This window comes from Chelmon rostratus, chromosome 6 (assembly GCF_017976325.1).
Source record: "Chelmon rostratus isolate fCheRos1 chromosome 6, fCheRos1.pri, whole genome shotgun sequence".
NCBI lineage: Eukaryota > Metazoa > Chordata > Actinopteri > Chaetodontiformes > Chaetodontidae > Chelmon > Chelmon rostratus.
In genome coordinates, this window is record NC_055663.1 from 11,016,557 (window position 1) to 11,038,435 (window position 21,879).

At 42.4% G+C, this 21,879-nt stretch overlaps 2 protein-coding genes across 3 annotated transcripts; one reads left to right on the forward strand and one right to left on the reverse strand.

Annotated features, from left to right (window-relative positions):
* Positions 1-1,811: 1,811 nt before the first annotated feature.
* Positions 1,812-16,191, forward strand: phrf1 (PHD and ring finger domains 1). 2 transcript variants are annotated; one of them, XM_041939462.1, is made up of 20 exons: positions 1,812-1,883; positions 2,494-2,571; positions 2,730-2,865; positions 3,016-3,144; positions 3,310-3,506; positions 3,655-3,738; positions 3,846-3,979; positions 4,076-4,167; positions 4,695-4,873; positions 7,441-7,573; positions 7,746-7,870; positions 8,034-8,221; positions 8,675-8,797; positions 9,875-10,029; positions 10,468-12,349; positions 12,486-13,678; positions 13,940-14,016; positions 14,404-14,553; positions 14,709-14,837; positions 15,009-16,191. In XM_041939462.1, the coding sequence occupies exons 3-20, from the start codon at positions 2,778-2,780 to the stop codon at positions 15,171-15,173; spliced, it is 5,223 nt and encodes a 1,740-aa protein (XP_041795396.1). In that variant the 5' UTR covers positions 1,812-1,883; positions 2,494-2,571; positions 2,730-2,777; the 3' UTR covers positions 15,174-16,191. The 2 variants fall into 2 exon arrangements, with proteins under 2 accessions (XP_041795396.1, XP_041795397.1); XM_041939463.1 differs by lacking the exon at positions 1,812-1,883 and adding an exon at positions 2,274-2,320.
* A 502-nt stretch (positions 16,192-16,693) lies between these two features.
* Positions 16,694-21,497, reverse strand: irf7 (interferon regulatory factor 7). Its single transcript, XM_041938428.1, has 10 exons — positions 21,361-21,497; positions 20,844-20,997; positions 19,995-20,166; positions 19,820-19,917; positions 19,652-19,715; positions 19,431-19,541; positions 18,607-18,809; positions 18,197-18,398; positions 17,969-18,084; positions 16,694-17,825 (listed from the first exon to the last, which is right to left on the reverse strand). The coding sequence occupies exons 1-10, from the start codon at positions 21,366-21,368 to the stop codon at positions 17,634-17,636; spliced, it is 1,320 nt and encodes a 439-aa protein (XP_041794362.1). The 5' UTR covers positions 21,369-21,497; the 3' UTR covers positions 16,694-17,633.
* Positions 21,498-21,879: the final 382 nt, after the last annotated feature.

Below are 21,879 nucleotides of genomic sequence, written 5' to 3' on the forward strand. Positions count from 1 at the left end.
AGAGTTATAGTTGGGGTGCGGCGCGTTCAGTTCTGCACGTCGTACATTAGGAATGAACCATTATCGTGTGAACCGTTTCCTGCCCCTGACCCATAATTTATTGCAAACATCAATGCGACATTGCCGTCTTCGTCCGTAAATAGACACACGATGCGACAGCCGCTGGCTGGAGGTGGGATAAGCGCGCTTTAAGCCGGTGGGACAAAGGACGCCCCTACCCCTACAGTGTAAAGTGGTTGAACTCGGCTTACTTGTGTACAGTGTTGCCATGAGCGGAGTGTGGCTGCGCACGTACCAAGGATGCAGCACGACAGTCTGATCTGATGATGACGGCGAGGAGGTGGAGGAGGAGGAGGAGGGGGCAAGATGATGAGCACTCAATTATTTACGGAGTGAGAGTTCAGGACTCCCTGATATCATTAAAGAATTGTGTAACATCATCTCAGTTTGAAACTACTATTAAAATTTTAATATTTTTTACCCTATAAATTTTATCATGAACCTGAAAAAAGTTCAGAACTTCAATGCACAACATTCATTGTACTCAATTAAAGAATAGTGACCTACCGTGGTATATATGGATACCATAGATATTACAATGTTGTTATCATCATAATAGATTTAGATTAGATTAAGAGGTATTTGTCCTTTGCCATGACAATTCTTTCCACCTTCTGCACAGCACTCAAGAATACAACAATACATCAAACTCTACAGATACATACATGGATCCAACAACATACACCCACAACCAGCACATTCTCAAACTTGACATGCACAAATGACCAAACTCAAGGCACATTATAATTTGGATCTTCTATTCAGCTCTGTTATGGCAGAGGGGACAAACCTCCTGCTGAACTTCAATTTTTTTTCTTTTCCAGTGACCTGTGGTGGCAAGCAGGTGCGAGGTTATTCAAGGTTATCTATAAGAAAACACCCCCTTTTTAGATATTCACAAAAACCCCACTTCATTCAATTGATCCCTCAATCAGCTCTGACAGCTGGAACATGGCGTTCTCTCTTTGTTTCTAGGACATTATCAAGCAACTTCTTTTTTGGTTTAGGTTGACGTAAATCTACTTCTGACCAGTTTTTGACTGTCAAAGCCCTGTCGGATTATTCACAGCCAGGATACACATAACCCCATGACATAAAGTAGTAAATCAGGATTACATTTTATTACGTAACAGCTGGTTTTGTCTAGTTAGAATTACCACTAGAGGGCGACAGTGACAGTAGACTGTTGCTTTGACGGGTTGTGGCTTGTGACAGTCCTGACTGGAATAATTGTTCTGGTAATAAACTGTGTCTAGAATATTTATCAGACTTTTACTGATGGTACTAAGTGAGAGTTAAGTACTGAATGTATAATATAACCTTGTCACAGTTTATCATGAACATATTTAATAATTTATCATCTCACTCATGCATGCATTTCGAACCATACTAGTAAACTGCTCTACTGTGTATAGAACCACTTTCAGGCCATATGTTCGGTGTGTGAAGGTAAAACTTGTTATCTGCTGTTAGTCCGTGTACTGGAATACCTGTCAAAATTGTAATGGTAGTGATAGCAAGTGCAGTTTCCGTTTTTGGTTTCGGGGACCACCCTGTTACAGAGTGTGCTATTATTGTGATTGGACGCACTCTAATATACATTAATGCACAGTAATTGTCACACTAATCGACATAAATACTGTGATTACATTCACGTGTACTGCATGTCTACGACTGGTCTCAGACAAATATACTACTGTCTCTTTAAGAGTCACAGTAGTCTGACTGCGCACGGCCATTTCCGTCTACAGCCAGCCGGTGGTGTCACTCAACAACCGTGAAGACTTCAAATCACTCTAACATACCTCCCACTACTTCATAGGGTAGGTTTCACGTTGATATTAAATGAACGAATAGGACGTTGTAGTTATGAGGGTTATATGTGAGTGAAATTTTCTCCGCACACTGAGTGTTTTTTCTAACATAGAGCCCGAAGGTGCTTTGAATTGACGTTTGCTAAATTTAGCTATTCTTCGGCTAGCTAACACGCTACACTGAAGCTAGTGTTACTAGCTACCGTCATTTGTTCAGTAAAGCGTCAAAGGTTTGTCCCATATTTTTGTCAATGCGTGTATCTGTTATGTGCATATCTACGTATACGCTGCATGTATTTTTTATATGAAACGTAGGTGAAGCACTCTGTTTGGTGCTCAGTTTTCTTCTTTGTTTACAAATGTAGCGTTAGCATAGTCTGCAGACTGCAGCTGGCTAGCTAACCTGTGTTAGTTAACCTTTTCCTGTTTGTCAGCGAACAACAAAAGTAAGTTACACAATTTGATCCATTAAAACTGCTGTTTTATACTTTCAAATGTCATTCATGGATAGTATAAAGAACTTGCTGCACTTAAGTTGTTTGTTAAGTGTGGCTAGTTATTGCTACACCCCATAGACAAAGAGCACATGCTTGACGATGGTTTTCCCTTTCTGCTCAAGGACTCAGGCAGAAAATCACCTTGTCATTTCGTAAAGTTGGTTGAGAATTTCTGCTCTGCATCACCTGTCTTTTAAACAGTGAGTAGATAACACGTTACAACACTTAATTCTGAAAGATTCGGTCAGACCCAATGTCACAATCGTTAAAATTGTGCACAAGTAAAATCCCTACAGATATCATCTTTCCATGTATACACTGTCTGCAATTGTGGTCTGTCTTCTAATGATTGTTTTAGAGAGAAACTGTCAGAGAAGCTGTCCAGCCGTTCTTCTAATGGTCAACCATGGATGACGATGACAGCCAAGATGAGCTGATCAACCGCAATACCTCCCACAGCAAAGGGAAAAGGGCTGCATTGTGGGCCATCTCAGGTAACTTGTTTGTGCTGTGTTTCATGGCTGATGAATAAACTCTTTCAACAGGTTGCATTCACTTTCAGAAGAGTACAGCATCGAAAATACCTAAAAGCTCTTTAAGCCTCATTCTGTTTGTGCATATTTGTATATTATTTTCCCTCTTAGACGACTCAGATGATGTTGAAGAGGAGTCTGAGGAGGGAGAATCTGACAGTGGTGAGGAAGAAGAGGAGGGTCACCTAGATGAAGAGGATGATGAGGAGGAAGAAGAAGAAGGGAATGAAGAAGAAGATGGTAGGAGTAACTTTGTCTGATTTGAGAGTCATGTAATGACAAAATAGACTGTAGTCTCCAAGTTGTAGCTGCTCTCAGTCAAATTATGCAACAAGCAATTTAGCAAGCCATGGTTTCACTGTGGAGTTTAAAGACGAAAACGAACTCTACTCTTTTTTTTGTCAGATGAGGAAGAGGAGGAAGATGCTAAGGTCGAGGATGGAGCTTATGGGGGAACCTCTGCTGACCTGGCAGGGATGAGCTCGGATGAGGACTCAGACAAGTGTCCCATCTGCCTTAATTCATTCAGCAACCAGCCTGTTGCAACACCAGAGAGCTGTGAGCACTACTTCTGCCTCGACTGCATCCTTGAATGGGCCAAGGTGGGTCTGACTTAATGTTGTATTAGCCAAAGGAGAAAACACTTTGTTGTATCTTTTGATTATCAGTATACACTCTGCATTTAAAAAGTAGCTGTGGGAGTGTGAGCTAAATGGCCAGTTTTCTGTGTTTTTGCTCTCCATTACATAGAATGCAAACTCGTGTCCTGTAGACCGCATTGCCTTCAACAGCATATACCTAAGGAAATGTTATGGAGGCAAAGTCAAGAAAATGGTGAGTGTGTTCATGCTTCGGTAGCATTACTTCTGGTGCATTTATAACTCTACATATGTTTATGTTGTCTGGCCTAATTGCTTGTGTGCCATGACTGCTTCATTCAGATCACAGTACAAAAGCCTGTGAAGGAAGGTCAAGAGGAAAGAGTAGATTTGGACCTGGAGCAGACCAGCTGTGAGGTGTGTGGGGGCAGTGACCGTGAGGACCGCCTCTTGCTCTGTGATGGCTGTGATGCTGGGTGAGATAGACATTGTACTTTTGCTTCTTATTACTGCCTTAAGACCTGTCCTGCATTCATATCATCAGAGGTCAAGCCTTTTTTTCCCCCCTACAGGTATCACATGGAGTGTCTCACTCCACCTCTTGACTCTGTTCCTGTAGAGGAATGGTTCTGCCCTGAGTGTGAAGCCAACAACCGTCACACAAGTAAGCCTTTCATTTATTTGTCTTCTTAAATTCATACAACATTTTGGACTTAGTAGTCCTTTACAGACAGGAAAAAAACTCAGTTGGAATATTCCATCTCATAATATACAGTATTTGACATATTTCAGTGAATTAATGATCTCAAAAATGCTGCTGATGTTTTTATGTATTTGTTTTTAATTAATTTTCTCTGTGGAATTACTCTTTAGATAAGACTTTATAAATCCCCAGCTGGCGAAATTCGAGTGTTATAGGCAGCAGGCAATAGCAGTAGGAATTACAACAGAATAGAAAAATACAAAATAAAAGTTTACTATATATATGTACAACTATAAAAAAAAATATAAAAGACATTGCCACAAAAGAACGATAAGAAATATTGCTTTTATGTATGAAACTCACTTTCTCCAACAACGTATCAACCAATAGCTTCATTCCTTATATTACAAGTGGCTGTGCTTAAGAAGGCCAAGAACTGTTCATTAGCAACTTTTCACAAGTCAGCCCTGTAAATCGTCTTGTCTCAGGGGGCTCAGGTGAAGACATTAGTGATACAGAGAGTCTACCGTCTACTGCCCGTCCTGCCACCAGTCGCTCTGGGTCCCATGCTGCAGGTCCCACCAGAGCTATTGCCCGGACGCAGCAGAGTGAAAGGGTTCGAGCTAATGTGAATCGACATCGCATCACACAGGCACGCACATCGCAGGTTTGGCATGAGGCGTGATGCTTCCGTTTTGACTTATTTTTTAACTCACTTCCACAGCATATGCACAAGGTTGTATTTTAAAGAAATGTCTTGATGTTGAACATTTATTGTTGTGCAGATTAAATTTACTGATCACATTTCTGACTTACTAAATTGTGCTTGAGGATGATGTACTTTAATCCAACTGACAGAAGAAATGACAGCATGTGTTTTTGATGTTTGTTGTATTTGATTGCTGATTGATGTGCTTGTGTTAAAGAGGCCATATTATGCTCATTTTCAGGTTCATGCCTTTATTTGGTGGTGGTGGTGGTGGTGGTGGTGGTGGTGGGGGGGGGGGGGGGGGGGGGGGGGGGGTCTTCCAAAAAAAGTGTACATGCCTTAATGTTAAAAAAAATCTCTCATTGTACATAGTTGCAGCACCTCCATCCACCCTCTTTTTAAGGCCCCACTCCTGAAAAGGTCAATCTGCTCTGCTTAGTCAGCTCCTACAAGCTTGCAGCTCACAGCTCTGCCAGTGTTTGCAGCCACTATCCAGTCTAGCTGGACTTCTACTGTGAATATCACCGCAATAACAAAAACTTGACTGAGCAAGATAGCTGCTGGGTGCCAATCAAAGTTACACAGTGTTGCCAAGCAAATTCATTCCTGACCATTTCTTTTTTCACACATAGCTATATCATCACCTTAAGTGCATGCCTATAAAGAAAACACCGTAGCAACACGTACACACACACCACTAGGCGTCCATATAACAACAATAAAAACAACAATATATTTTTTTACATGTTAAACATTAAACACACCAAATAAAAACTTCTCAAGGCCAGACTGACAGAAAGAGGACATCATGTTTTACAGAAAAATATTAGCTGCCTCTGGGTGAATGATTGAGTAGCTGATAAGTAGCCTTATTTGCCACCATCAGTAATTTACTACACTGTAAACCATTGATCAAACCAATAACTAACCGCTGTCAATGGATGCCTGACAACCTTATCATACTTTAGCTGTTACCTAGTGTTTCTGTGGCAGTCAAACAATAAAAAATAAACACACAGTATTTAAACTAAACGAAATGTCACTGCACTCTACAGGGAAAATATTGTGCCAAACTGCCTTTAAGAAATACGACATACTAAAAACTCCTTACGCAAAAGCGCATTACTAGACAAAAGGCGTTACAATGTCGGCAGTCTTGTTGTCAATTCGATGCATCTCCATAGAGTTGCACTTTATTTTCATTCAAACTTTACTGACTGGATTCTGTCGCCTCAACTCCCCACCAGGAACCGTCGCTAAGCTGCGCTATTTTTGTGGGCGGTATCCATGGGAATGAGGGGCGAACCGCTTAAAAAATTAGGATTTCTCACTCAAATATGGACAGGTTGGTGTATCCGATACACGCCGAATTAAACCTCGACTGACTGCTAATTCAGGTGTATCATCAGGCAAAAAAAAAAAAAAAAAAAAAAATTGGGTGAGTACCCTGAACGCGTCGATAGTGACTTCAATCCGTCCTTTCGGTTTTTAACATACGACGCATACCTGTAAACATCACTGGAAATTAAATATTACTGAATGCGTAGACAGACAAGTGGCAGGTAACACTATGCAAGATTATGCTTGTATACTTTAACAAACCGTACAGTGTTTAGCTGCTTGGCTTCATCACATAATGTTTATTGTAAATTAGCCGGTTGGCTGTTACAGTGAGAGAAATCTCGCGTTATTGTTGGTGGAGCGTGATGATTGAGACGCAGGAAAACGTGCATTTGTTTGTTTGCTGCATCGCAAGTAGTTTTGAATGAAGAAACCCGCAACTTTCTTTTAACGGCACGACCGCCAGGTCAAGAAGGGTATGCCAGGGCTCAGGTTTAAAAATAGCAGACCTACCCTTTCACATACTTTGAGTTGACTATCCGTCAGAGTTACAGCAGTAGTCCAACATCGCTCCAGCCAGTGGGAGTAGCCACATTAGCTGCGCATCATGCTAACGCCAAGTTCAACAGGCTAACCTGCTACATTCACTGTAAAACAACATAAACCATGGCCATGTTTGAAGTCGGGTAACGGACAGCCGCTATTGATCCATTCTTGAGCTTTAATCGTTCCCAGCGCTCGTAAACAAAGCAGTATGCACACACACAATTCGGTAGTTTTCCCAGTCCTTTTACATTTTCATCAAAACTGGACCAGGACACCCTCAGATGGTGGGAGTAGATGATGAGTTGAAGATGTAGAAACTGGCATGCTTTCCTTGTACCTTCCACATCCTCATATAACAAGTTTTATAGATAAGTAATGGAAGAAAAGGTTGAACTATTGAGAAGACATTTTAGGAGCAGTGTTTTCTGTAGGAGAGAATGACTGTTGTGGATTTGGGTGTTCGTAACTTTGCAGATTTTGCATACATCAAAAAGCTATATAAGAGTAAAAGACAGAAAAAAAAACCCCTAAAAACATAATATGGCGCCTTTAAGAAACAGTGCATGTGTTTGGGAGTTATGTTTAGACATTAATTGTTGGTTAAAACAGTGGCGTTATGCATATTTTTTTCTTACTAGTTGGCTCCCACGTATCTGATTCAGTCCACTTGGCTTGATGAGACCATTAATGCTGTGGTGGCAGGGCTCAACACGTCTGTGTATATACGAGACTTCACACCTCGTTTTCCATCTAGCCACAGGCACACGACCAGTAAGTAAGCACACAGATAGAGATGCAGAACAATTTTCAGCGAGGGTTAGAATAATAACAAGCACACACATGAACAGGTAGTAGAAGGGAAATAGTAGAAGGAAAAAATAAGACATGGCCATTAAATAGTGATGTTTTTAATGAGGAATAGCTTTTATGATTGATTGAACAGGAAGGCGCAGAAAGGTTAAAAGGAAGAAGCCGTCTTCTGCTGTGGGTAAAAAAGGTAAAGTAACAAGTACTGGAGTCAAGAGAAGGAAACGGAAAATGAGGAGGACTAAATCCAAAAAAAAGCTGGTAAGTGTGTCATCAACATCAGGCTTTACGAGATTTGGTTTGAAACGGTTCTCTAGATGTATCTAACACTGAATGTTAACAATGAATAACTAATTTACATTGTAGTCAGATAATTTCAAGATGCTTTTCTCTCGAGATAAACTCTAACTTTGTTTACCACTAGGTGTTGAAAAGGACTCCTCGAGGCCGTATTGCTAATAATCTTGGAATAGTAAAGGACAAGAAGAGCTCTTCACTTCCTACAGTATATCGGCCATCAGAGCACACACTAAGTGGCATGCGTGCTGACATAGGCGCTGCGTCCCTGTCGATCTATGGAGATCCATTTGACCTGGATCCGTTTATAGATTGGTAAGAAGACTTGTTCATATTGTAGTGCTGATCCAAGTACCATTTTACATGTATTCGTCGATATTTGTGATATAGTTTGATATGTAGAGAATGCATCACATGCTGGTCTAGTGGTCCTGGCTCCTGATCACATACTTTGAACCTAGCTTGTTTTCTTTGACATGTCTGTCCACTGGAATCCTTTCAGCCCAGTTTGTGCTTTGCTTTGATGCGACACAGCATGGATGTGTAATGCGAATAGTTTTTACAATCAAAACAATCAATATCAATTTACTATTACAAATCCAGTTTACAAATAGGACTATCATAATCATTATTATGTGGCTATCACTATCGTCTATTAAAGTATGTAGTACATGCTTGGCTAGTATTTATGTACGTTTTTGTTTGTGTCTGAGCGTATACAGTGTTTATTATCAAGCTAATTGTGCCTTACGATATTGTTTTGACCAGTGAGGAGGAAGAGCAGCAGGCCCACGTGACATCACTGCTGGAGGCCAAGAGAAGAGGGATCTCTCGCTCTGCTCTTCGCTCTCACCAGCCTGTAGCGCGACCTGTCACTGCAAGACTTTCCAGGTAACATCAACTTTTTGCTGTTATATGTCAGGAGGTTCTGATTTGGATCTTGTTCGTGTTTATAACTAAGTGGGGGACATGCTTTTTGATTCTATTTATCAATCTCTAACATGACAAGCACTTGCTGCAACATAGTGTAAGAATGCAGGATTATTTTTATATCTTGTCAGTTCCAGTTATAATGACCCAGGACTGGCTAATGCGAGTAGATCGCAGTGTATCAAATACATTGATTTATTTGTGGTGGCCCACTGCAATATCAACATTGACCTTGATATATATCGATTTTTTTATTTTTATTTTTTACCATTTAAAATGGGTAAACTCTTATTTCATTGTAGAGCTGTTTGGAGCTGTTGCTCAGCCCTCCTTGCCCCACTCTTGCTCATTGACACACATTGACAATGAACCCCTCTGTGAATAGCCCCTCCTCTCTATGTACACTCTGTCTCAAAACATGATTGTGCGTGGAAGAAAGGATTGTTGTTGGCTTTTTCCTACAATGAAGATGGCTGGCTGAATTCCTGAATAGAATCAATCCAGAGTTCATGAATGTTTAGTATCATGAACACCTCTGCACAAATTTGTCCATAACTGATGCATTCAAGTTAGTGTGTGTTCAGAACACAATGCTGTCTTGGAGATCCACCTCTTCAAATGAGTTATTAGCAAGCCTGTAAGAAGCCTAGCCAGTAAGGATAACTGCGTCATGCCAGCCGCTGCTTGGATTTTGTTGCATATCTATCTGCGCTGTTTCAGTGCCGGTACAAAGGTTGTCTTCGCTTTAGACATATCTTGGATTTTCTTTTCTAAATAAAAAAAAAATGTAAAAATCTGTAATCAGTTTTGCTAAGAGTCAAAACTGATGAGCATATTAATAATCCAGAAATATTAAACAACAATTTCAAAACACTACTAACATACATCATGGTACACACCATAGTATCTCACAAATGCAATACCTCATAATTGTGGGTGTTGTAGGTGTCTCGGTCTTCATGATTAATATGGTATCTAGATTTATAAATACATAAGAAATATGGTTGATCTTAATGAAAGTTTGCTTTGCTACACCAGGAGGAGTATGAATGTCCCCCAGTCAGGGGGTGTTGTGGAGGCAGCTCCTGTACCTGACCTGCTGGGCAGCATCTTATCAGGACAGAGCATGCTCTTGATGGACAGCTCTGATGTCGTCATTAATCGAGATGGTTCCCTTAAAGCTACAAAGCCAAGTAAGTGTGTGCCACATTCTGAAACACCAAATTTAAACAGTGAGATTTTATTAAATGTGTTGTAGCTGTTGGTTGCTGAGGTTGGTTGTTGGAAAAGAAAATAACTATGCTATTGAAATAGAGCTATTTTTCAAGTCCAGCTGTTGAATATAAAACAACTTCAAATTTACTTCAACTTAACTTATGCATGTCCAGTTGGTGAATATCAAACTTTGAGCAGGCTGTGAGTTATTCCTCACTCATTCTCAGCTGATTGTGACTGACTGAGCCTGTTGTCAACATTTCCCGTTTTCTGGTTTTCCTCAACACTGTTTCACTCAAAATAATTACTGTGAGTAATGTACAGCGCGTAAGTCAGTGCAGTCTGCAGAGCAAAGTAACCCAATTATTTCACTCTTCATAGGCGTTTATAATTTGTATGTTTTTTTTGTGTTACAGTGATGCCATCAGCATTAAAGCCAGGTTGCAGCAAAAGCATTAGCTCTGGAGATACCAGCACCCACATCAACCCAGTGATGTCACCCAACCAAGGAGACAGTTCTCTGTCTCCCCACTACAACGGAGACCTTCCAGGATCCTCCCATAGTTCCATCAACAGGCCTTTCTCCCAGAGCTCCTCTCACTTACCCACCCACATGCCCTCCTCAGCCAGCCACATCCAACCATCAGCCCATTCTGGTCATCCAAGTTTGCAGCCACGTCATTCAATCAGACCCTCCCACCTTCCTGGTCACAGGGGAACCAGAGCCCCCAGCCCCTCCTCATCCATCCACCCCTCCCTAGACTCCAGCTCCAAGAGCAAGGGAATAGCACCATCACATTCCCAACATAAAAAAGCACCTACAAAGCCCATGTGGGTAGACGTGTCAGTGCTTCCTAGGATACCAAAAATAAAAAGGGAGAGTGGTGGTATCACAAATGACACTAATAGAAGCAGTAGTGGTAGTAGGGGAAATAGCAGTAATTCTACCACCAGAAGAAATGGTTACAGCATGCCAGAAACAGGGGTGAACAGCCTCGCTGGGGACAAAGGAAGGCAGCAAAGTGTCGATCAGCAAAAGGGCAGGAATGGCGGTCAGACCCAGAGGCAGAGGCCTGACGGAGCAGGCTCGTCATCAACCTTTTCCAACTCTTTCTCCTCTTCTTCCTCTTCCTCTGGCTCTTCTGCCAGCCAACCACGTTATTCCTCATCTTCCTCATCTTCATCATCAGTGAGCTTCCGCATTAACTCCAGTGGGAACTCCTGGAATTCAAGGCGGCTGAGCAGCGGGTCATCCTCTGCCAGCGGAGGCAGCATGCAGGAGCCCTGGAGAGAAAAAGAAGATGAAGAAAGAAAGAGACAGCTGCACAGGGATAAACAGATGCTCCTGGCATCACGTCCGCTCGTCAATAAAGAACAAGAGAGTAATAATATCTACGATCCCTTTAATCCCACTCTGTCAGACTCAAGCAGCTCAGACGATGAAGATGAGAGCACAAGCCTGGATGGCAGCTCTCGACGTGCTACACATGAAGGGAAGGCTCCTAGTTTAGGAAACAAGGAGGATTCAGTGCAAAGCAAGCAGGACCTGGTTCATGTGAAAACTGAAACACAGGAGTTTGCGATCTCAGAGGAACAACCAAGGAGAGCTAGTACTCAAGACACCATATCACAGGAGATCAGATGTTCAGAGGAATATGCCAAGGTTGAAAACGAATCCAGACTAGTAGACACTAAGGCTGAGAAACGCACAACATTACTTGACACTAAAGTTAAGAAAGAGCCAGGGTTAGATGTAGCAGGGGAAGCTAAAAGGTTTGGTGACAGCGTAAGAAGTATGAATTCAAGGACAGAAGACACTAAACCACCTGTTCATCACAGCCTGGACATTGTAAAGACTGAGAGAGAGGCTTTAGAAGAGAGGAGTGCTGGAACTCCCAGCAGTGCTTCCCCTAACTGTAAGAATGATTCATCAGCATCCAGCTCCGCTCCCACCAAGAAGAAACAAAAGGGAGACACTAAATCAGATTTCAAATCCTGTTCCAAATCCCCATCAAGAGATTTGGATCTTAAGAAGAAAACCTGCCATGCTTCAAAGCAGCGACGCTCTAGCAGTCCAGAGACAGACCGAGGCAGGAGGGTAGACCATCCAGCCTCAGGCCAGGGATGCCGGCAGAAAGAAAAGGAGAAGGACAGAGAAAGGAGTTCCAGGCGGTCAAGGTCCAGAGAGAGGAGGAGGGCACACTCAGCCTCAGAAAGCTCGCAGTCAACTTCCCCTGACAGGACTCGCAGAAAGAGACGGAGGTCCCGGTCACGATCCAAAGACAGGAGGCGATCAAGGTAATGTAATGTGAGACTTTGTCCAGTATTTCTGGTATCATCTATTTAGCAACTGTCTGTTTGATGTCAAGACCTTTATTGAAGACCAAGTGGTTTTCTTCGGTTAAAGGTTTTTTTTTGTCATTACTGATTTTAGGTCTGGTTCCAGCTCTAGCAGCAGAGAGCGCTTGCGGAGGAAGACGCATAAACACAGGAGCAAGGAGAGAAATGATGGCAGAGAAGGAGACTGTGAGAGAAGACAGGTGTCAAAGGACAAGAGACATGGTCGGTCTCGGTCAAAATCTCGATCCAGGTCCAGATCTCGATCGAAAGACCGTAAACGTGGTCGGTCTTGCTCAAAATCACGGTCCAGATCCAGATCCAGGGAAAGGAGGACAGACCACACACGACTGCAACAATCATCTCTCCTCTCCAGAGAGAAGGGGAAGTCGCAATCAAAAGACAATAGGAGATGCAGGTCTAGATCCAGCTCAAGAGAGAGAAGGAAAGAAGAAGGATCATCATCCAGGAGACCACAGAAAACTTCAGCCTCCTGTGTTTCCTCCTCTAAGGACACAAAACAATTACATGCCAAGAAAAAAGAGAAGGATACCACTCAAAGCTCCCTCAAAGAAGAAAACGTTTCTCGAGTGAATAAACAGGATGCTGCCGCCTCTAAAGTTAAAAAGGAAGGCAAAGACCTCAGGACAGACTGCCAGGCCTCAAAAGCAGAAATGGTGAAAGAGACAAAGGATAGAAAAGAAATTAAGAAAGAAAAACAACCACCTGTTGATATGTTTGAAGATTCTCATATTACTAAACCAATTAAGAAAGAAGAAACTTTCATCGACACTTTGGTGGCAGTCGAAGGCTTAGATGAGGGAAAGAAAGAAAACCCCATCAAGACTGAGACTTGTGAAATCCCCATAATTAAATCTGAGCCAAGTTCTCCAGAAGTACGCCACTTACCCCCTGTCACCTCATCTTCTACGCTGACCACGCCTGTGACTGCAGACAGCCTCCAGGATACAGTCTTTCAGTCACGCCCAGGGTTAACGTCTTCCACTGAACAACCAAACACTATGGGGTTGACTGTCCCTGTAAAGCAGGAAGTTGAGCTACCCTCAGACTCTGATGATGACTTCAATGTCGATGTGATGCTAGACAATCTGGACTATGTGAAGTCTGAGCGCATAGAAGAAAAAGGTGCATCGGTCAAACAAGAGAAGGAAGTAGAAGAAGGGAAGAATGAATCGGCTGTAGTGGGAGCCAAGTCCAAGACTCAAGTGAAGAGGGTTACCTGGAATATCCAGGAGCCTGAGGGGCCTCAACCAGAGAAATCAGCAAGCAGTAAGTGTTGCTGCTACATGGCTCCACACCAGTTCAATACATCCAGCTAACAGATGTGGCCAATTTAAAAAGTGCACAAAGTGTTTCTAGATCAGGTTTGACCCACAGTTGCCTGTTTTTGTTGTAATATTTTGTTTTTCTTACACACATAAGCTTTGAATAACGTTGTCTTGATATTTTGCCTCACAGGCAGAGATTGAAACTGTGTTCTGTGTCTAGCTCCAAGCTAAATGTTTTCTGAATTCTTTCTTACTCTTTCAGAGCTGGCCCTGTACAAAATGAGGCTGAAGCAAGAAGGCGCTCGCAGACCGTCTTCAACAGGACAGACATCCAGTCAGGTGGTACCGAGTCACTTTTAGAGATGCATCAGATTAATGTGGTTAAATAACCAGAGGGTGGCAGTATTTATCTAAAAAGAACAAATGTGTTGTCAGGTTGAGGTCACGTGGTAGAAACTGAAACTGACACTGAAGCATTTTCAGACTAAATGAAAGTAAAAGCCATATTCTGGAAATCAAAACTGTTACACATCTAATGTAGTCACTAATACCAAACTAAATCACTTAATCTCCTACAGACACAGACATGTCATACAAAAGTCTACATATGTTACGTCTGTATTACATATGTAACAGTCCTGAATTATTGATGAATTATCTTTCATCCATGTAATGTTTTAGACTTGGTCTGATTTTTTGGTTTTTAATCTCCCTTGACTTTCACAGGACATCGCTGTAGCTGTCAGTGACCCTGCCAAGAAGGATGCTGTTGGTTTTCTCAGCAGCTCCTCTAGATCTGATGGTGTACATCCTGAGGGGTTATCGACCACTGGGCAAGGAGAGGCAGAGGAGGGGGATTTGTTGAGGAAAGACAAGGTCATTCTGGCTTTTGGGTGTTTAAGCTTGGAACTGAATATCTCAAGTGACCTAATGTCATGGTTTTGAATGAATGTTATAACTCCTCCTTCTTTGAGATTACTTGTGGAAACGGCATCATGACATATGATGTTTTTTTTCTCTCCTTCCACCAGTACTTGAAGAAGCTGCACATGCAGGAGAGAGCTATAGAAGAGGTGAAGCTAGCCATCAAGCCTTTCTACCAGAGGAGAGACATCAACAAGGATGAATACAAAGAGATTCTCCGCAAAGCCGTCCAGAAGGTGGGTTAAACATTTTGCCAAGATACTGAAAGGTTTGTCACCGACCAACTACTTAAAGCCCTAGTAGCTTTTAAGTTGTGACTTCAGGCCTTTCTCAGTTACTTGGGGCATCAGTTGAATTGGTTTTCCCTGAGAATTTCCATGTAGTAATCTTGTGTTCCTGGTCATCAGGTGTGCCACAGCAAGAGCGGAGAGATCAACCCAGTGAAGGTGGGCAATCTGGTAAAGGCATACGTGGAAAAATACAAACATGCTAGGAAACACAAGAAAGGAGATGACTCAGGGAAGGCACAGGAGGTTCAGACTGAGGCCACGAAAACCTCTGACAGCCCGTGAGGAGGTGTGACTACAGGCTAGGACAGCCACTCCCATTGCAAACACTCATTCATATATTACATAACAGGATGTACTTTGTGTCATACTACAGGGTTTGATCGCTCTGACAAAATGATTAAATACGATTTGCTCACAGCTTCATGACAGAACATTTTCTCTAACGTCAAGCTTTCTCTCTTAACCGAATTTTCAGGACAAACTTATTTTGTTGATCACTTGAACAGCACCTGTAGGTGTCTTGTGCTTGGACCGTCACTGCCAAGAACCAGTATTTTGTTGTAAAGCAGCTCAGAAACTTAACAGGAGACCTTGAGGTTGTGCCTTAAAGAGGCAAATCTCAAAAGACCCTTCCATGAGGCGATAAGTCAGGTAGCTTTCTCCACAGGCATATCACTGGGAGCATGCAGTGTGAGCTTTCAGTTTTCTATGGCGTCTTTTGTTTTGTGGGAGGGAGCGGGTATTTATCAGAGGAAAAACTCATTCTGTTGGTTATGAGTCCATATAAAAGTATGCAGAGTATGCATATTAAAGACCGTTGTCACATTAAGGAAAGACACTGTTATGCAATTTTTGTAGAAAATTTATCAGTAGAGTAATTAAACAATTTTAGATTTGTTGTAAATAATATAGATTTGATATATCCACTTATATGTTCCTTTCATCTGTGTTGCCTGTTGTGAATGATTGACATAAATGGTTCTAGTTTGTAGACTTGATTGGTTTACGTTTTGTATTTGAAAATATTTGTTCACCTTTTTGGTTTTTTATGTCTATATTTGTTCGTCTGCCTCCTGTAAACACTGATGGTTTGGTGGTTGGTCGGACTTGCCTTGTACTTTGTTGTCACATTTAATTTGGCTTTATAAAGCCAAGGTTGAGGAGTGGAAGAATCTCAAAAAGCAGGTGCTCATGTTTATCTGAATGTATTTTACTTTTTTTCTCCATTTACTTGATCAAACAGGCCAGGTGTTTCTAAGAGAGAACATAAATGATAATAAATCACTGATGATAAATAGGATTTTGTCTCAGCTTCATTCAAGTACTTGGTTATATTCTGTTCTGTCATCATATTTCGGTATTGAGGATTTGGGGCTTTAAGTGGTAACATCTTTAGATAGACTTTACTACATGCACTATTTTGTCTGTCTGTAGTCACCTCGTATATCTTGGTGTTGAATTTTAACCTGAGCCACCACAGACAGAAAACAGCCTCCACGTAGTCATTTGTATTTTCTTTTCAGGGCCAGTGTTTTGATAAAAACAGTCCTCTCTGGGTTATCATGGACAAACCTGAAGTTTCAGTCTAAGGGCTCAACATCAGTACCTACTACGGGGACTCAGCCCAGGTTTAAAAAGCCCAACTTCTCTTTGAAAAAAGGCGATATGGCTGTAAGGAAGCAGTAGGTTATACCGTAAAATTGTTTTAAATTGATCTATAACAAGATCTCTGTATATTACTTCTCAGCATTTTTGATACGTTGGTGCACAGTGGTATTACAAAAATGAGACCTTATTCAAGGTTAAACAGTTTATTTGCAATCCAAATAAAGCCAGGTAGATTTAAGTAGTACGAAAAGTGCAAGATGACCAGCAAGTTAAAAAAATGGCTAAAAAACTCTGAAGATCAAAATATTCACAATAGACATTTTAATATACAAATATACTGTCTTCACTGGCTGTATGACACAAAAACACTTAGATACATACATGATTTAGCTTTATGTTCAGCTCCCGTTTACAAGCTCGTAAACGTGATCAAAAAGGTTTACGCGGTAGAATGTATTTACCATCATGTAAGGCACTATTTGGTAACCTTATACATGTTCAACCCTGATTCCAAAAATGTTTGGTCTCAGTAAAATGTAAATGAAAACAGGATGAAGTCCTTTGTAAATGAATAAAATGACAACCAAATGAATGAAGCTGATGAGGTAAAACATTACATATATTGTCTCTTTCTGTTTTCAACTGAGTACGACTCAAAAAGGATTTGCAAATGATCACGTTTACATGTGTCTCAGCTTTTTTGGAATCAGGATTGTAACATCAACTGAATCGGGCATTTCATCAAGAGATGATTTAACATTTACGACACTCATATAAAGGTTCAATTCAAGGCAAGGCCAGTAGCCTTTGAGTTATGAAACAGTCTAACCGTGGAGGAGTCTATTTTTACTTATGTAGTGATAGAAATGTCAGTTTTCGGTGACAGTTTGTGACTTAATGTGAACATGAAATAAGCAGGAGGATGGAGCTACAGTTGGTCAGAAACGGCACATTATGTAATACACAATTTCATTCTGTTCATTCCTGTTTCATCTGCTGTGACACATTCAACAGGTCGCCAGTTAGGTAATGTTTGTAGCAAAGCTTTGAGTAGGAGCAGGATGTGGTGCATCATGAGGTCCCATAGATAGTTGAAGTGGTCCCTCTTAGGGCCGAGTGTGAGGGAAAAAAAATTCAGATCTGAGATAGAAAAGGCTCAGCAGCCCGCGACAGCTCCAGCTCAGCCGTTGGCAGACCAAAGACGGAGTTAATGAGATCGTAGAGGCTGTTGTGCGAGATCTGTAGGCTGACGTTGGCGCTGTGAAGAGACGAGGCTCCCTCGATGTGGGCCATCTCGTGAAAGTGTCGGCAGATCAGGGGGACCACCTGCAGGGGCACGCGGACAGAGATGTTTCACAGCACTTAAAAACTGCAGAGGTGAAGGGATCTGAATTTGATTGCTGGATAGCCAAACCCTAGTTATCTGTCTTTGAGGTGAAGATCAGACAAAGAGAGATTAGGAGTGTTACCTTGACTACGATCAGCTTCTTCTCCAAGGCTTTCCCATCAGGAAACTTCTCCCCAAAGCACATGTTGATGGTGTATTCAGGAGAGCCACCATTGTTCTCTTTAAACTGTTTCAGCTCTGCACACACACGGGTGGAACAATTTATATCACAGTGCAAACTGGCTTCCTAGAACATGTAGCGCTCATAATAAGTTGTGCTCCCATAAATGAGCAAGAGAGCCGCACCTACCGTTCACATACTTCTCAAAGCTGAGGATCTCCACCATTGTGTTCTGGGGCAGCTTTCTTGGCTCTGGGTGAGCCACACTGGGGTCACTGGTGCTGGCAAACACATGGCACCTGTCCTGCCTCCAGGCGTAGATGCCAGTCTCCTGCACCTCCAGGAGCAGACCTTTCTGGATGCTGTTAAGGATGCGGTTGGTGTAATCAATCTGGTGTAAAGAAGATTAGAAAGACATAAAAACAGGATTGATATAGTATGAGTAGTATCTCATATATAAATTTAAGGGACAACTCCACCCTTAGATATTTGGACTCCAAGCACATTTCATTTCAGTTTGAAATGACCTGTTAGGAAGCACTTACTGGGCTTTTCCTTCATTAAGTCACACAAAATGTCCAACTGATGCAGTCGGGTACCTGTTTGTGGTCCAGCAGACTGTCAGTGGAGGGGAAGCAGAGGTGACGGGCGTTGAGCTCAGGGTCCTCGTGGTGGTAGTGGAGCTGGAGACGGGCAGTGGTCATCGTGGTCTTAAACATTTCTTTTTTCCTGTAGTGGATGGAGACCTCCAGGTCATATATACTTGGCTGCAGAGGTGAACTGGGGACTGGTGGAGGATTTGCTGTAAGAAAAAAAGAAGAAATTTATCAGTAACATATAAAAGATCTTTACATGTAATCAATGGGAAACCTTTTTTCCAGTGACGTATTTATGCAGCTGTTATAATCGCACAAATTGTTTCATATTTGCTCTTCACTGTTGAACAACAGCAAAACAAGTAATCCTTAATCACAGACATTAAGTCTGGATCTCGCCTCTTCCTCCTCTTGTTCTCTCCCTTATTTCCCTTCTTATCGTAACAGTGAATTTGAACAGAGCATTGGTCCACATGTGGAGGTCTGTACTGTCTGTTTTTAGCTGCTGCTTGGTTGCACTGTGGAGAAAAAGAACGGCAGCAGCCTATAATTTAGTTATACTGCTTGCTAATGACGTTTTTTCAATAAAGTTACAGATACCATGACAGAGGTGCATGTGCACATTTGAGGATATATAACTCATCTGCATTCAGTGATATACTGAATGAGAGGAATCAGAAGCATTGTCACCACAGCTTTGCTAGAGGCCCACCTGCCATCAGGTGGGGCTGCTCGTGACAGGGGGCCCCAGCGCGGCTGCACTGTCTGTAGCTACTCCTCTGATTTCATTCAATACAGGAATATTAACTTTATTTAGCTGAACATACGCTCGTAGTAAGACGGCTGATCTGGTAGCATCGCTGGGTGGTTCTCGGCTGGATAGCTGCCAATCACAGCTGGATTGTGCTGACCATAGTTCTCTGTCCAAGGCTGCTCCTCTATTAAAGACAATAAAAAGCTGATTAAACCTTCCTTATAAACAGCTGGATGGGGTGTTATCAACTGATAGGACTTTTTTTTATTTCCCTTTGCATTAAGACTCCCGTACCTGATGGATGGTTCCCGAGATCCAAGGTCATTAAATTGTTTTGCATTTCACAAAGAATATTGTGCTGTTTGGAAGGAAAAGAATAGCATTATTTATCAAGTATTAAAGGGGAAGCAAATGTTGCAAAGAAAACAGAGAAGTGAAAGTGCACTCCGGGCAGTATTTCACCTCAGTTCCCGAGGGGAAGCACTCTATGGGATAGCTGTAGATGTCCGGAGTCATGTCAGAGTCCTCCTGGGAGTCTTGTGTTGGCGGACCTTCGTTGTCTGCGGGTGAAGAAAACATTCCCACGTTAATTCGCATGCAAGCTCTAACTGGCCGGCTCGGTTTGAGTTACACTTACGCTCAGTGTTGATAATCTCATAGATTTTATGAGGGTTGTCTGAATTCTTGGAATTATCCTGTGTCATCTTGAAGCGCACGGAGAGGTTGTTCAGAGCACATCGGAAGTTGGTTTTCCACCTGGCCTTGTCGTTGGGGAACTCGTTGATTTTGCCACTTGCTACCGCCCACGCCTGTCAACCACACAGGAGAAGTTTGAATACGATCACAGCTACTATATTAACCAGAGGCGGAAATGCACTTTTTACCCCACTTCATTCATCTAATGGCTGAAGGGATTTTACTTTTTAGGAAGTCAGATTGAGCTGCTTGCATCCCTCATTGAAAGGACACTCTGCCATCCAAAATGAAGACAGCAAACAGGAATCATTCTCACATTGAATGCCGAATCTTCCAAGTGAATTATGATCACTTGACAAACACAGATCATGATGTTGCATTGCAAATGTATTTAATCACATACGGGGAAGCACCCCCAGTTTCTAAATTATATACAGTATTTTCAAACAAAATTACTTGTACAGCTGTATTTAAGTATTTCCTGCAGTTTCTTTGATTGTTTCCTAAAGGAAAAGTTTGGATTTTTACTCGTAACTGAGTGCTGCTTACTTTGTTATTGCTTGCTTTGACTCAAGGAAAGCAGAAGTGCCACTGCTGGTGTTGGTATGCTATAATTGCACCTGGAAACACCTGCCACACATCTGCGCTCTGACAGTCATGAGATGAAGGAGTCCTTAATGAGCCGTCAGTGTAGCTGCCGTGAGGAGTGTTTGCGGCACAGTATCGCACAGTATTACTGTAACTGTGTCAGACCGGTGCCAACAAAGCCACTAGTGACAGATCTACCTACCCTGAATATTTTACTGTCCTCGTCGTTGCAGTCCTTCCTGGAGTTGTGCTTCCAGGGGACTCTGAACTTGTTCGGGCCCACATAGCACAGGCCCGTGTACTGGCCCGTCTCCACCTGCTCTATGAGCCAGCTGGCAAACTGAGGTTTGGGAGGGCTGAGGGGAAACATGACAGATCAGTGTCGGTCTTTAATGAAGCGTCTCAACAAGAGCAAAGAGAGACGAGTATGCAGTACTGTGTTAAAAGTGTTTCTTTCTGTTCTTATGCTGAGTGTCAAAACCACAGAAAACACCCTGTAATCCCCAAAGTGGTCTGGCAAAACAACACCCAGCAGCATGCACACTTTACTGGACTTGTTCAGCACGTCATACAAAAGGATTTGAATGAGTCTGCACACACAACAAGCCTCACATGGGAGTAACTCTTTAAGAATCCGTGCACAAGAAAAACAAAACCCACATGAGGATAATGCCCTAAATAAGGAAGGGAGAGGAAGATGCGGATGTGTGTCTCCCTACCTTTGCATGTCTCAGCTGAGCTGTCCCTCTCACGAGCTCTCGGGTCTGGAGCCTCGCAGCACCTTGGCTGGATTTATACGAACTGGTGACGTCATGCGAGGTGCTGATCTCTCCTCCCCCACGTGGGAGGGAGTAGCTCCTTGAGGCATTTCCGAAGAACGGGTGAGCCCGATTTACTCACGATAACACGGGGCCATTAAAGCGTGCTCGAGCTGCTCGCGCACGCCCCCCCCCCCCTCGTCAGAGCGGATTCAGACATTGCTCAGGGTTTGGAAGTGGAATTTCGCCGTCAGATAAATTAACGTGAGAAACTGAAAGTCGCTTTTCTTGCATCAGCGCCTCATCCGCATTTCGTCACCCTGATGTTTTCGGCCAGCCTTGTTCAGTCAGCTATGATTGGCATTTGGCTGGTGCTATCATAATAAAACACTTTTATTTGCTGGCATTCAGAGGAGCACTGCGGTCGGCTATTTTATGACTCGTGTTATCATCAATATATGAAACTGAAACTGCTTGTGG